The 15,548-nt window shown below is 34.1% G+C and overlaps 2 protein-coding genes across 2 annotated transcripts; both read right to left on the bottom strand.

Annotated features, from left to right (window-relative positions):
* Nucleotides 1-2,851: 2,851 nt before the first annotated feature.
* On the bottom strand, nt 2,852-4,628 carry LOC120189113 ((+)-neomenthol dehydrogenase-like). Its single transcript, XM_039192449.1, has 5 exons — nt 4,512-4,628; nt 4,195-4,441; nt 4,016-4,093; nt 3,441-3,620; nt 2,852-3,341 (listed from the first exon to the last, which is right to left on the bottom strand). Exons 1-5 carry the CDS (start codon nt 4,544-4,546, stop codon nt 2,958-2,960), a joined length of 924 nt encoding a protein of 307 aa, XP_039048380.1. The 5' UTR covers nt 4,547-4,628; the 3' UTR covers nt 2,852-2,957.
* A 1,305-nt stretch (nt 4,629-5,933) lies between these two features.
* LOC120189144 (NAD-dependent malic enzyme 59 kDa isoform, mitochondrial-like) lies at nt 5,934-10,805 on the bottom strand. Its single transcript, XM_039192477.1, has 19 exons — nt 10,549-10,805; nt 10,215-10,311; nt 9,876-9,994; nt 9,620-9,787; nt 9,361-9,489; nt 8,926-8,986; nt 8,680-8,783; nt 8,517-8,600; nt 8,284-8,390; nt 8,074-8,173; nt 7,720-7,827; nt 7,444-7,509; nt 7,268-7,340; nt 7,091-7,177; nt 6,890-6,944; nt 6,737-6,808; nt 6,539-6,601; nt 6,318-6,432; nt 5,934-6,182 (listed from the first exon to the last, which is right to left on the bottom strand). Exons 1-19 carry the CDS (start codon nt 10,678-10,680, stop codon nt 6,111-6,113), a joined length of 1,812 nt encoding a protein of 603 aa, XP_039048408.1. The 5' UTR covers nt 10,681-10,805; the 3' UTR covers nt 5,934-6,110.
* Nucleotides 10,806-15,548: the final 4,743 nt, after the last annotated feature.

Below are 15,548 nucleotides of genomic sequence, written 5' to 3'. Positions count from 1 at the left end.
AAAGGGCGGTTCAAGGGTGCTAATCCTTCCTTGACCGTAATCGACTCCCGAGCCCGACATATTTCTGGTAAGACGCAGATCAGGTAAGAAATAGGGTATCCGATCAACCCATTTATTTTTAAATAAATGATCGGTGGCGACTCCAATCCACATTTTTTAAGTCGAAGCCGAATTCCGGGGCCCAACCGAAAGACGGTTACGACACATACACCCTATATATCTAGAGGTGCAGTTAATAATTGAATCAAACATATATTAATTAAGTTAATTAAAATTAATTTTTTTACTATAATGTATTATAAATGTAAAAAACAATATTAAAAAAAATAAGGGAAAACTCTCTATCTCTTAAATCCCACATAGATAAGAATAAAGACTAACACTCTAATTATGCTCATAGAAAACTAACACTAACAACCTTTCTAATTTATGGAGCCAAATTACATCTTTATTTACTATACTATAAGTTTATTCTTTTGGAATTTTTAAAGGGCACATTTTATTAAATGTGTTTTTCATTGTCATTTTTCACATAGACAGAAGACGTGTTTGAAAAAATATTTTTCCAAGATGTTTTAGTAGGAAACGCTTTCGTCTTTCGTGATTGAAAAAAATACTAATTTAAAAAGTAATTGAATACAAATATTAGAATAGAAAATAACTTTGTAATTAATGATATTTGAATAAAGAAAACCCTATTTTTTGTGTCTTGAATACCTAGCAATACTGCAATAGTAAATATATGGATGGAGCACAGTTTTTTTTTCAATGTTTTAATTTCAAGTTTGATAAAGTATGTGTTTGAGTAATTAAAGAAGGTGTTTATTAATGGAGGAAGAGAGGTTGGGGTATGGTGGATGAAGACGAGAGGGAGGATAAATAAAAAATGAATTAAATTAGTAGAATATTAAAATATAAAAAAAATTAATTGTTTTAAAATTAGAATCAAATTGCACAAATTAAGTTACATTAAGTATGTGTTTGGGTGTTCATTGTTCAATAATTAAAATCTTTAGACTATATACTATTTTGTAATCACTTCAGTTTAATCAAAAAATAGAATCAAATCAAAATAAAAAAATATGAATTTTTCTATATTTTAAAAAAGTCAAATTGAGATCAAGTTAGATTCAATTTTATAGTAAAAAATGACTCAGAATAATATTATAAATATCCCTTAAATATTTAGAGATAATTACAATAATATCGTATTTATTTACCTAACAAAAATGAAAAATTATATATATATAGGGTTAGAATCTACTTACACAATGTAAAACTCTTTAGTTTACACATATTTAAGATCGTTGGATGAGTGAAAATAGATAATTAAGATTGACTCCTTATCTGTTTTTCAGGGAATATCTTCTCATTTCCTACTTTTAATATCAGTCATCTATTTTCACTCATCCAACTATCCTAAACTTGTGTAAAACTAAAAGAGTTTTACATTGTGTAACAGGATCCTATCTCGTATATATATGGTTAGGATCCACTTACACAATGTAAAACTCTTTAGTTTTACACAAGTTTAGGATCGTTGGATAAGTGAAAATAAATTGCTAAGATTAACTCCTTGTTTTTTTCCCCAGTAAATATCTTCTCATTTTCTACTGTTAATCTTAGTCATCTATTTTCACTTATCCAACAGTCTTAAATATGTGTAAAACTAAAAGAATTTTACATTGTCTAACAGAATCGTAGCTCACACACACATATATATATATATATATATATATATATATAGTCTTATTGGATCGGATTAGCCGCATGTTATTATCCAAAAAATCCTTATTAAACTCGAATTGGGAAGGGTGCATATGGAAGGTTATAATATTAAGGTCGGATACGGGTGGGCCAAAAATTCGACTTGACCGATTATTTGTGTATTTTATCTTAAAAACAAACAAATAAATAAATGCTTACCTTGGATAAGTAGAGGGAGGGAGGGTTTTCTTAGTTTTGTGGGTGAAAAGCAACTTGATAAGGTCAATGTATTCCGTTGGTCACGTGGCTGATTGGGCCAGGCCACATTCTTTGGTGCTGTAGTATGGTCTTTGTGGGATAGGAGAAATACAATTGTCTTTGATCCCCAGAACACAGGATGGGAGTCAATTCTAGTAAGAGTACAAAGGCTAAATAGAGAAATAACTTGTACAAACACTCCAATCCAAGCACGAGTTCTTATAAAATTGGGTTGAAACTTGTCGAGTTCGAATAAAATTATGATCACTATGTATAACATCTTTGCATCAACTTGAGGATTGATATCAACATATTCAACATAATCTTAAGATTTATTTTTTATTTAATTAGCTTATGGTTAGGGATTACATTTAATTGTCCTTTCCCTAGAGCTATTTCTTGTATAGAAATAGTCTTGTAATTATCTTTTGCAATTTACAGCATTTACTTAATTCTCTCTACTTTCGCTCTTTTTGGTCTTCCTCTAAATCTCTGGTTTCAACACAAACAAATAAATGGAAGCGTCAACGTTTTATTGCTTGACCTTTTCCCTTGAGACACTGACCTTGCTAACATTTCAACTAATACTTTAGCTTATCAGACCTGAAAATAACAAAGTCACTCACAATAATGGCATATCATAAATATTTTAGAACTTTTGCACATGCATGAACATTGAATTTAATAGAACATTACACCATCAAGATTCTTGAAGTTTCATTCAAATGATGATGGTTCACCCTGAACGAAAAAGAGGCCGGAAGGGGCACCACCATTCGGCCAGAGTGCTAACTTGACCGGAATCGCCGCGCCTTCTTCAGGGGTCAAAATGCCTTGAATGTTCAACCAACAAGAACTTTATTAAATGGTTAATTGACAATGAAGCAACAAAGCAAACTTAACTGTCTTTTCTATATCCTTAGGGGCTTTAATTGGGGGATATACAAACACAAAGTTTGGGGGATGATTCACTTAGTAATGAATCGTTTGCTTTAAAAACTCGAAACTTCTTGGAGATTGAAGAAAAGGCCCGAAGACCCGCCAATGGGTAGCAATGCCAATCTCGATGCATTCTCTGCCCCTTCTGCAGCGGTCATGTAGCCAGTGTCACCAGTGATATCGGTTTTGACAAAGCCTGGAGCAACACAATTGATGCAGAAACCAGGGTACTTCTTGGCCAGTATTCTAGTGTAGGCATTCATAGCTGCTTTCGAGACACTATAGGCAGTTAGTCCGATGTAAGTTTGCCAGCCATTCGTTCCCACCGTTCCTTCTCTGAAATCTTCAAGAAACCTGTTCAAAACTTGTTCTACTCTCTCTTCTGTGAGGGTTTCAACATCACTTAACACTTCTTTGGCCCATTCATGGGACATTATCTGAACCACGAGAACAAATAGTTCATAAATTTTTTAAGCTAAGACAAGTAGCAACTTCGGTAAACACTATATCTGCAACCATCTGAACTAAAACAATACCTTCAATACTCCGAGATAAGAGGAAACATTTACAATCCTTGCCGAATCAGATAACTGAAGGAAAGGAACTAGTGCTTCAACCATTCTTTTCATACCATAGTAGTTCGTATTCAGACATTCTTCAGCCTGATCGTACGTTTGTCCTGTAATAATTTCATTCCAAATTTGCTCCCCAACTGGCTGCATCCAGAAAGGATTTTCAAACTATCCGTTAGTAATTCCCACGAGTAGACAAACCATTAACAATTTTCAAATGGAAAAAATGTATATGCAACAGAATCCAGTTTCGAGTTAGCTACCTGATCGGACATGTTCAAGTGATATTTTCCTGCAGTTTTAAGTTCAACGCTTAACAGAGAAATTCAGGGTATAAATTTGGATAAAAGATTCGAATCGCTTGTTCTTTTATCAGTCTCAAACAAGCTAAGCTAAGTACTACCATATACAAAAACATCATTTGATCCTTCTTCACTATATGATAGACCACGCCTGACATGTATTTCCATTGTTATCTTAATTTAACTCCATAAAACAACTTGAAACAAGGTGCGGTAGTATGGAATCTAAAGACTTACCCAATCACCAAAATCTTCAACAGCCGCAGCGAATCTCTGATAGTTCATAGTGAGTCCAGCAACCGCAGCGTTATTGACCTGCAACAGATTTCATCATTACCATTATCATTATTGTGATTGTTCTTTTTCCATTCTTAACCCCATATTACCAAAATAAATGAAGAGTAGAAATTACATACTAAGATATCAAGTTTTCCGAACTGGGTTTTGATGAAAGCTGCAATTGAAGCAATGCTAAGAGGGTCTGTGACATCAAGCTGGTGGAAAAACAGATTATCAGAAAGACCAAATTCCTTGAGCATTTGGAAAGCTTCAAGGCCCCTTTGCTCATCTCTAGCAGTTAACACCACGGTGACTCCTTTGGAAGCCAGCTGCCTACATATTTCCAATCCAATTCCCTTGTTTGCTCCAGTCACCACTGCATACCTTGAACAAATTAAAGTAAAAACTATGTTAAAGATGTGTGAAGAATGAAGAGTTTAATTCACTGGGTTACCTCTTTGTTGCGAGGAAATCGCATGTTTCTGCCATCTCTTCCTATTTGCTGCTTCGGGGTTGCCGATGAACGGGCGAGAGTGCCATTTTATACAAGTTCGCTTGTGTATTTGTACACCGACAAAAAATATTCACTTAAATAATCTTTATTTTTAATTATTTTTTAATATATTGTCCTTTTAAGAAAATATTTTAAACTTGTATGCCAAGTTTGAACATCATCCTATTCTTTTTCATTATTAATATGACATGTGAGAATTTTTTATTTGTATATTTTGAAGATTTATGAAAGTAAATATAAAGATTGATGTATCACTTATAACTGGTACTAATATGTATACGTGCGACTATGATATAGGAATATGAATAATTAAGAGTTTGAAAGAAGTTATAATTATACTACCTTTCTCGTAGATTCATCCTAAAAGTGTTTACTTCAAAATCTCTATAACTTATAATAATTATTGTATACAGAACAAATTTAAAATCAACATTCTATTTGAGATCATAACTTTCTTTTACAAGTCTATTAGTAATTCCAGATGAAAAATAGTTATTTTGCATTCAAGTAAGATTCTCTTCCATTTTTCCAAAGAGCATACCCAAACAATAATATTTATTTTAATCATGATAATTATGACAAATGACGTGTCACTATTAGGATCAATTGATAGTCTCAGTCAAACTAATGGTTAAATAATTATATTGACACACTTTATCGTATGTATTAATTTATATTTTTTTATATAATTTTTTCCTAGATGAGTGTTATATGTTGATAAACAATAAAAAAAAAACTAATTATATTTAGATAAAAGGACCATTTTGTCAGCGGCAATTTATTGGAAATAAAGGATACAATTTTAACGTGATCCTTGAGTATGACATGAGAGGAGCATATGATTTCCACGAGCTCCTTGAGTATGACGAGACGAGATAAGAAAGGTAATCCTAAGGTTGCAACAAAGCTGGAGTGCCCGTCTGCTATCGAGTGTGATATATTCAGTGACAAATTTAAAAATATATTTTTTTAAATTGATGCATATATATTAATAATAATAAAAATTGTAAGAGATAAATATCAAATAAAATTTTAAAATAAACACCTTTAATAAAATAAACAATAAACATAGAGAATTGGAATATACATGCATCCGCTGCTGCACACATTTTCAAATCAAACTCATCTCTGAATGGCGGACGAACCTGTGTATACTGTTCATTTTCCAGTGGTTCTGCATTTCTCTTCTCTCTCTCCAATTTATAATGCAAAAGAAATATTCAATTACTTCTAATATTTTACCTCATCTAACTAGTAGATTCAAATGCCAAAAATGCATTTTAGAACAGGGACACCAAACTGAAAATTAATGCTCCAACAAGAGCATATATATTTGCTAAAAACTGAAGATTTAGAATGGTGTTGAACTCTTAATAAATAATAGTTCAAATTTATTTATTTAAAAAAAAGATAAAATGGTATAATCTTAATCTTCATAGTAATTGAAAGAACAAAGCTAGGCTTGTTTCCCGGCTGTAGTTGGGTGGCCGTACCGCAGTCTGATTCCAGATCGTGATACACAAATAAAAATATCAAAGTCTACTTTTCATGAACAAGTGGACTGTAAATAGGGAACCACATATTTCGAAATACGTATTCCACCGTATCCTCCTGCATCCGAAGTGAAATGTTCGAGGTTAGAATTTGAAAACTGAGCTAAATCTCCAGTTTTATCTTATGAATATTTACCTAGTATAAGCTTTTCTAAGGGATTAAAAAGAAGAGGAAGGAAGATGGATTTCATACTTTTGACATGTGAGCCAGTTCATTAGGTCCCACTTCTCCATGCCCTTCCGCCACTTCCTCGGCAACAGCAGCTCGTAGAACAGATGCTCCAACCTCGGCTGTAATATGTCGAATGCTGCATGGTGCACACCCGGGATTAGCTCGACGATGATGAAGTAGGCAGAGAATTATAACTTCTAAAATCTACATCTATTGTGACAGGCAAATGATAGCATATTTACCTGTTGACGGATGGATACAAGATGCCTTTCTGAATTTCCTCATCACTCATATAAGATGCAAGGCTGCAAGGATGCCACCACATGATTCGCATTCACAGATAGTAAAAACGCTGATTTCGACGGTTATATGCAAAAAGGAATTACCAAAAGAGAGAAAACAAAAAGAGAAGAACTATGCGAAAATAATAATATTCATACCATTCAGCAGCAGCTTGCAACATTCCATCAGTTATAAAACGAGCACCAGAGACCAAACTTCCCAAACCAATCCTGCAACAATAGTTAAATGCAAAGTTAAGATCTATGTAAGTTTAAGAAAAGAATAATGAGGAACCAGAAAATAAGACCTACCCTGGGAACAGGTACATGTTATTTGCTTGATTTACATAGCCCACTTTCCCATTACCTATCAGCAAGCAAATGATTGATAAAGATATAATAACAACCTCCTAAAATACCAGAATCGTGAGAGAGAAAGCAGCAGTAAGTTCTTGTAAATTTTTGAAGCAAAATATTTCGAACAGGATGAACTCCAGTTAGTATGGAAAATACCAAGTTGGATATTTTTGAAAGGGCTTCCACTGGCAAAGACTATGTTTTCTCCGGCATGCTTAAAAGCATCAACTGCGGTGCATTCAGCTGTCCAATGGGAATGCAAACAGAATGTTAAAACAAAAGATCTAGTTTTGTAAGGAAAATCGAAATGCATATGGGGCAGAAAAAACAAACCATTCATGGTGGGATTCGACATTGCAAAAATAGCAGGTCTAGTTGAACCAGATTCACGCAAGGCCTTGAGCACCTGTTTTTTTGCCAGCATAGTAAATAACTCAAAAAATGCATAATGCGAGTAACTAGAATAAAAAATATGTATATAATTAGTTTGGAAAAGTGAGAATTTTCACCTCTTCACTGAAAACACCACCAACTCCAGACAGACCTAGAAGAACATCGGGTTTGACCGTTTTAACCTGAATAAAATTAGCTTTACAGCAATTAATTCTTATATGCATAAACAGCATCGATAACTTCCAGAAAATTATACTTTAAAAAGTGTAGCATAAAATCTTTTTTTATGTCACAGTATACTGCAAATTCTGCACTAGCGTGTCCACACAATTTCATATGCACCAGCCAGGCACATATATACGCCACCTTTCTAGCACTGGCATTGAGCTTACCACTTCAAGTAGAGAAGCTGCTTCTCTAAGTCCCACTATCTGTCCTGGATCTTTAGCAAATGGCGCAGCTGCTGGATCAAGATTCTTCCTCTCTTTAGTGATGAGACCCTTAACCGAAAACAAACAACATTAGAAGTATAGCTAAAATGAGAGAATCTAGATTTCATGTCAAATCTTAATAATTTTCTAATAAGAAAAAACAATTTTGCTTCTTTTTTTTTTTTTAAAAGGAAACCATGAATGATGCAGATAGTATAAAAAGCCTCATCTCTATTACACAATAGTACATATAAAAAAATTAAAAATCTTAGCACAAATGGAATGAAGAGTACTACAGTGGAAGTAAAAACTTACATCTTTATCAAGTAGGAAAAAGTTTTGTGCGGCAGTTTCATGTTTTCCTGTCATTCTCGCAACAGCTTGCACAGCCATGCTAAGAACACCAAGCCCTGCACTGGAAGACAGATAGAAAGGTGGATATGAGAGAAGTAAAGCCATGAATGGGCACAAAATATTATGGTGAAAGACTGAAAGCCGATAGTTATCTGTAAGTTAAATCAGTACCTCCCAGCTCCCACCACAACTATTTTCTGATCCGGAAAGTTGGCCAATGACCGACCTTGTGCTCTTGCAGATCCTAACAATCCAGCAAGTGCAACTCCAGCAGTTCCCTACAAGGCATTAAGTAGGCAGCACAACATTTTAATAATGGTGACACTCAAAGTGATTCTGTAGCAATCTGTATTACACTAGACACTAGTTCATAAAAGTAGCAAGTGGCAGCACCAAGAGCTTACCTGTATGTCATCATTAAACATGCAAAACCTTTTCCGATAACGGTCCAGGGTTTCAAAGGCCCACTTCATTTGAAAATCCTCAAACTGAATGGCATAACCATCAAATAAATATGATATAAACAAAGCATATAATACAACAGTCTCCCATCTGAAAGAGACAAACCTGTACGATGGCCTTTGGCCAACGTGTGTGAACTGCTTCCATGAACTCATCAACAATTGATAGATATTCTTCCCCTTCTAACCTAGGTTGTCTGAGTCCTAAATCTGTCAAGCCAAAGAAGCATGTCAAAAGAAATCGGCACAACCTACCAGGAAACAACATCATATGGAAGCATCTCACACGGTGCACTCTGCAAAGGTAGCAACTTCTTAAGAGAAAAGTAGTTAAAGTATATAATTTACTCACAAAGCCGGTCTTCAAGTAGCTTTTGATTGTTAGTACCGACATCTAACATAACTGGGAGTATCTGTCAGAGACAAAAAATTGATTGACTAATTGAAATTAAGCACAAGATATGAATCACCATAGCAAGAGAAAAACAATAAAATGGTAGGAACAAACTCTAAAAGCAACATGTAAACCAAAAGGTAATGTTGTCCACTTAGCCACAAATAATTTTTGCACTTGAATATAAGGGAGAATCATAATGGATCCTTGATGTGTCAAACAAAGAAATCAACCAAACTAAGGTATGAAAGTCGTTGTCAAATGGTCGATATACACAAACATGGTCCATCTTAATGGCGTTAAGTACCAAAAAGAATGTATAAGCCAAGTTATAGATGGAAGACATATACACAGGAAGGGGGAAGAAAAAAGAAAAGAAATAATATTTCATACCCGTTGTGGATTGATACCAGCAGCAGCAACATACATATCAAGTTTTCCAATAGGTATTCCAATACCCTGAACTCCAAGGTCACCAAGGCCAAGAATACGACTGCCATCAGTCAGGACTATCATATCAACCTGTGAGACAGGAATCCGAGGTAGCATATTAACCCCAGAAAGCAAAAATCCTTAACCTGCTTTACTATAGTCAAAATGAGCATAAGGAATGACGCGCAATCTCCAACACTCTCAAGATCCAAAAACTTACATGTTGAGATGGCCAGTTATATATCATAGACATCATCTCTCCTTTATCCTTCGCACTGAAATACATTCCACGTGGGCGTCTAAACAGTCCAGAGTAGTTTTGACATACTAGTCCAACAGTTGGCGTGTAAATAATCGGTGCAAAATCTTTGATGTTGTCCATAAGGACCTGGAGCAAAAAGCAAAGCACAAGTTCAAATGATATGAGAAGTAGAGAAATCAAGATTTTTTCATGAATACCATAGACACAAACTTACTCTGTAGTATAGTGTTTCATTCCGGTCATGCAATCGATTTAAGATCCTCCATTTCGCTAACGCAACAACACTATCAGGTTGGCCCTTCGTATTTTTCTCCAAGGAGTGATACGAGTCCACTACCAATTAGAAACAGTCAAAATCAAGGCAATTGCTAAAAATGGGATCAAGTTCAACAACTCGGTAAAATTCCACTAAAAGGAAAATACACAACAAATCGATTTATGGATAAGCGCCTCCAAGTCTTCACTGATATGAAAAACTTACAAAAACTCCGTCATATCTACGTATGTTCTGGAAATATCACACGTTTGAATGGTAGGTATCAAACAAACTTACTGAAACGATCATATTGCTGTTCAAATGATATCACACGTGGCGGAAGAAGACCACGGAGCCCAAGTCTATCTCTTTCTGTTAAAGGAAAGCCAGTATCCTGCAATTAAAAGGGGGAAATGTCAAAAGCTTGCATAAACAGAGATTTTCATCAAAGGGGGAAAATCAAGCTTACATTTCTAAAACACGATCTAAGACAAATTAACCAACTTCCAATTTGTAATAAAAGCATTTCCGAGTCAAAGAAAAATTCACTTTCAGTAAGCACAAAAAATTACTACTTCAAACAACAAGTTCATCAGACATATAAGCTAATTTATAGAACTAATAACCTAACCTTATTGAACCAAGGATCATGAAGAATATCAGTTCCACGCTTGTGAACAATACAAGGACCAGGAATCGCCGAGGAGAACAACCGCCGCGTACGGCTCAACCTGGACGATGCAAATCGCGTGAGATTCCACATTCCGAGACCTAGATTTCAAGATCCAAAGCCACAGCTGAGGAGAACAACACAACACCAAAGAAGAACTTTGTCTTAGAGGCTGTACTGTCCAAAAATGTCGCCGCTACTATATTAAGAAAAATCAATGGTAGAACTGATTCAGTTGAAAATGTCGAAGCTACAGATTTTATTTTCTTTTATTTATTTAATTTCTCTGACGATCTTTTTAGTTTGGTCTACGGTAGTCTTGAATATATAGTATTATGTATGAAAGCGGAGTTGTCTGAAGATGCCCGGGAAATGCGGGTAGGAAGAGAATGTAGTTTGGTGTGATCGCTGTCAGAGGATGGGCGGTGGAGATTGAGAAATGAAGGGGAAGCTGCTGTGGATGGATTGCCCAGTGAAGACACGGGCAGTGAGGGTATATTTGGTAAGATAAAGTTGTGGTTAATCATGGGACGTGGGCCCATGCTTTTGTGGTTCTTCACTGTGTGTTGAGAAGTTTCCACGTTCGATTTTTGTACGCTCACATCATTTAGGATCGTTTGTTTAATTTAAAATGATTAAAAGTTGAATGATTTAAATATTGAATGATTTAGAGATTCTGTATGAATTAGTTCTGAATGTGACATGTTATTTGATAATGACTCTAAATCATTAATAATGCACTTCTGTGCTGAATCATTCAACACTGTTTTATTGAATCAGTTAACACTAAATCATTCAAAGGTACGAAATTATATGAAGATTCTATTAAGAGACAAACAAATAGTCCCTTAGAAATTTTAGAAATAAAATACTATATGAAATTAGATTTTGTACTCTCAAATACGTAATGGTCTATTTAAATTTTAGTATAGTTAAATATTATTTTTTAATAGTAGTTCAATCTTATAAAATTAAATGATAAATATAAAATTTTAAATTAAGTATAATTTATAAAAAAAATTAAAAGAAATTTAATTAATCTAAGGTGATATATGTTTTAAAAAATTTCAATCATTTAACAATGAAAGTTCAAACACAGTTGTAATTTATGATACTTGAACTTGAAATTTTTAATGATAACAATCATCCCTTTAAATACTGAGATGGTTTAGTTCGTGCTAAAATATTAAAAAGTTTAAATATAATTTTTTTAATTTTCTTTGTGATGGGATTTTAACATGTTTGTGTTTTAAATATATTATACATATTTTTATTGAGTGATTATAGTTAATGTCTATAAATATGTATTATAATCAATATTATTTAACTTTTATTTATGTTAACATGTTTATGAAACATTTACCGTACATATCCTAGAAAAAAAAACTGATTTTTTTCAATCTTAATGTTCTTTTATTTTAATATTTGATTCGGAAAAAGTAAATGAAATTAAAATCAAATTGGAGTCCTCGATAATTGCTTCTGCCGAATCATATTATAAATTATTATCTACGACTTTAGATAAAAGAAAATATTTTCATTCACATTAAAAGATGATTTTATTAAAATTGTTAACATTTGATAATAACTTTACGAATATGATTAAATATTATATTCGAACATAAAAATTGTAAGGATAATAATTAGTATAGAATAGAATATTAATGACATATTTTAAAAGTTTTACAAGTATAGATGCAAATAGTACATTTTTGGGAGGGTGGAAGTGGGCAGAGGAATAAGGACATCGGGGCGGATGTAAAAGAATATGTCCGATGTTTCTTGTAATAGATGGTGTATTGTTTGGTCATCTCATAAGAATAAGAATAACTAATGCGCTTTTGAGATCATTATCCCCAACAGAGTAGGATGGCAATTTCAGACCATCTTTGACCAGAAAATTAATATTCTTATTCCTTGCTTCAATTGATTAATACAAGTAAATATACACTTTTTTCTTGGTTTATTTTAATATAAATATATATATTGTAACATCCCAAACTATTGGTTAGTGATTAAATTATAAAATTCCAGAATGTGGTGATTAAAGTGGGATATTTGAATAGTTCAATGATTTATTCGGAAATATTTCCTGAAGGCTTTAGTAATTATTAAAAGAATCAAAGGGCAAAATGGTTATTTAACATGAAAGATATTTTTCCCTCTTATAAGATAAGAGAACCACGTGGGGAAATGAGAGATTTCTCCAGAGTTTTCTTCTTCCTTCTCCTAGTCGTGGACTCCAACTTGCAAAGGTAAGATTTCTTAATAGTTGATTATTAGTTGAAATTTAAGTTGAGTTTCGATCATTTGATAATAATTAAGCTTAAGGAAAGCTTAATTTATTCTGAAACAATAAGATGAAAGGTGTATGAGAGATTAAAGGAAATGGGGTTTTATATGAATTTATGGAAAATAGTTGATAAGTTGAATATGAAGCTAAATGTGACTTGTCATCAACCTAATTAAGGAGTATGAAGTGTTAGAATTGAATTTAGAACATGTTGAAAATTGGGTATGATTCTTGGATTCTAGATAGAGAAGTGGATTTTGAAGTTGAAGATGTATTGAATGAGTATTAATTAGTTCAAGTATGAGTAGATGAGTTAAGTATATATAAGGGGATGAAATAGGAAGTGTTTGAGCATAAATGAGGTGATTTTCATGCTCAAAATGTAATTTCTGAGCAGAGGGTATCAGTACCCTATGAAGGTGTATCGATACCCCTTTTAACGAAAAATTACAGAATATCCCTGAAGATGAAAAATTCATAATGTCATTAGGGTATCTATACCCTAGACAGGGTATCAATACCTCAGTTAGGGGTGTATTGATACCTTATAGAGGGTACCGATACTGTTAACTTCCTAAAAAGGCTACTTTTAAAGCCTTTTTCATTAAGTTATTGTTTGTTTAAAAGCTCATTTTAGTCATTTTAGGATCATGTAGTTGCATGTAGTTGCATACAGTTGCATTTGTGGTGGTTGTGCTATTTTATTTCTTAATGATGCTGTTTGAGGGAAAGGTGTAGTTTGTCTATGATGTGCAGGGAATAGCAAGAAAAAGGATTCTTTGGGAAGTAATGCCGCGGCATCACACGTTGCTAAAGCAGATTGAAATGCCTTGGCATTTCTGGCGCAGAAAAAGACGAAAAGATATTTCTGCATAAGGACAGCTGGCACTGGACAGCTGTCCCTGCACGTGGAGGACTGCTGTAACCGCCTGCCAGAGCTACCAATAGACCACTGCCACTTGGAGGATAAGATTCATGCAAAAAAATATGATTATAGGGGTATGAGGGGTATTTTGCACCCAACAAACTCATCATTACCCCTAGATATTTTATTTATTATATATGACACCTCATGGGAGAGAGAGAGGAGAGGACGGTGAGCTCACGCATAGAGCAGAAAAATCAGATTTTTATTTTCTTTTTTCATTTCTTCTTCCTTGGGAATATTCCTCCATTGATAAAGCTCCAAGGATTGGCAAGCTAGGCGCCGAAAGGAGCTAGCTAGCTAGGTGGTTCGTGGTGGCCGAGATGAGACCTCCGGTGGTGCGTCGAAGGCTTCTTCTCACTTCCCTTTTTGCTGCTATTTTTTATATTATTTTGTGGGTTGTTGGAATGAATTTTCATGACTTTGTGTTTGGATATTTCGAACCCCACCATGAACTAACTTATTTGGTGGTGGTTGGTTGAATGGTTGTTTGAACTTTATTTTCAATAGTATATTTAAGTTTATTTTGGTTCTTTATTTGCTTTGCTTATTAATGCTTCACCATCTAGGCTTGTAAGAGGCATGGAAATATCCATCTCTTAGATGAAGGTTAGGTATTCGGAAGAATCCTAAACTAAAAATACTTGTAAGTATTCGGAAGAAACGCAAGATAAGATCCTCATAAGCAATGGGTTATGGTATTTTCAAGGGGCTTTGAACCGGCCTAGGAATATTATAACTTAATCCCTTAGATCTCGGAAGAGAATAGGATAGGATTTCAACGACTAAAAAGGGTGTCTTTATCAATAAGGTAGGTTGTCCAACATCGTTGAGTGAGAGCAGATGCCTTGGCATCCTATTCTGTTAGGTTCTTTTGAACACCTTAGGAAAGCCCTGTCGAGTAAGCAAAGACAAGATAGCTTAAATATACTTGAGAAATAAGTTTAGCAACCTTAGACCAATCCTTACCATTCATTTCATTGGAAGCTTGTCACGTGAGGATTATTTTCTTCTTATTTTATTTATCATTTTATTTACTGTTTTTACCATTTTTCATTGCCTCAACATTTCATCATACTCAACATTAAACATCCATCATTGCCACTGTATTTCCATTTGCTACACCATCACACCATCAATCCGCATCCACCAGCATACACATATCCATTGCCGTGACATTTGTATATATCAAGACTAACTATACTTAGATAGAATATTGCATTGCTTTGGTTAGACTTTTGTGATTTCACCCAATCCCTGTGGAGACGATACTCACTCATCATTATATTACTTGAGCGATTGTGTATACTTGCACATTATTTGCGTATATTTTATAGTACTCACAACACGCGAACAAGTTTTTGGCGCCGTTGCCGGGGATTGGCAGCCTGAAGTTATTTAGTTTTGCCAGAGCATTTTATTTTGTTTTGCATTTTTATTTTTTGTATAGTTTACTTGATATTTTTGTTTTATTTTTCAGGTTTATTTAGTGTATGCCTAGAAGAAATTCTGAAGAGCCTTTGGAACCAATAGAACCTGAGATTGAAAGACTCTTTAGAAGAAGAAGACGTGCTCAAGGAAATATGTATCAGATTGGAAACCAAGGCATTGGTCAAGATGACGGAAATCAGAATGCCGCGATATTAAACAATGTTGAACATGCTATCAGGCCTCGTGTTATTCGAGATCATTTAAATCCGATGCTGGATTATCTGAATCCTGGGATTCTGGCACCCGAAATTC

This window comes from Hibiscus syriacus, unplaced genomic scaffold (genome assembly GCF_006381635.1).
Source record: "Hibiscus syriacus cultivar Baekdansim isolate YM2019G1 unplaced genomic scaffold, ASM638163v2 tig00116951_pilon, whole genome shotgun sequence".
In the NCBI taxonomy this organism is placed as follows: Eukaryota; Viridiplantae; Streptophyta; class Magnoliopsida; order Malvales; family Malvaceae; genus Hibiscus; species Hibiscus syriacus.
The sequence above is the reverse complement of the archived record's forward strand: the minus strand, read 5'-3'. Positions and strand labels throughout refer to the sequence as shown.

Coding starts and splice junctions, on each gene's coding strand:
- LOC120189113 (XM_039192449.1), bottom strand. CDS start 4,546: ATGGCAGAAACATGCGATTTCCTCGCAACAAAGAG. Junction 4,442..4,511: donor GATTTCCTCGCAACAAAGAG/GTAACCCAGTGA, acceptor AATTTGTTCAAG/GTATGCAGTGGTGACTGGAG. Junction 3,621..4,015: donor TTGAAGATTTTGGTGATTGG/GTAAGTCTTTAG, acceptor TTCTGGATGCAG/CCAGTTGGGGAGCAAATTTG.
- LOC120189144 (XM_039192477.1), bottom strand. CDS start 10,680: ATGTGGAATCTCACGCGATTTGCATCGTCCAGGTTGAGCCGTACGCGG. Junction 9,788..9,875: donor ATGAAACACTATACTACAGA/GTAAGTTTGTGT, acceptor TTTTTGCTCCAG/GTCCTTATGGACAACATCAA. Junction 6,433..6,538: donor TTGTATCCATCCGTCAACAG/GTAAATATGCTA, acceptor TGCACCATGCAG/CATTCGACATATTACAGCCG.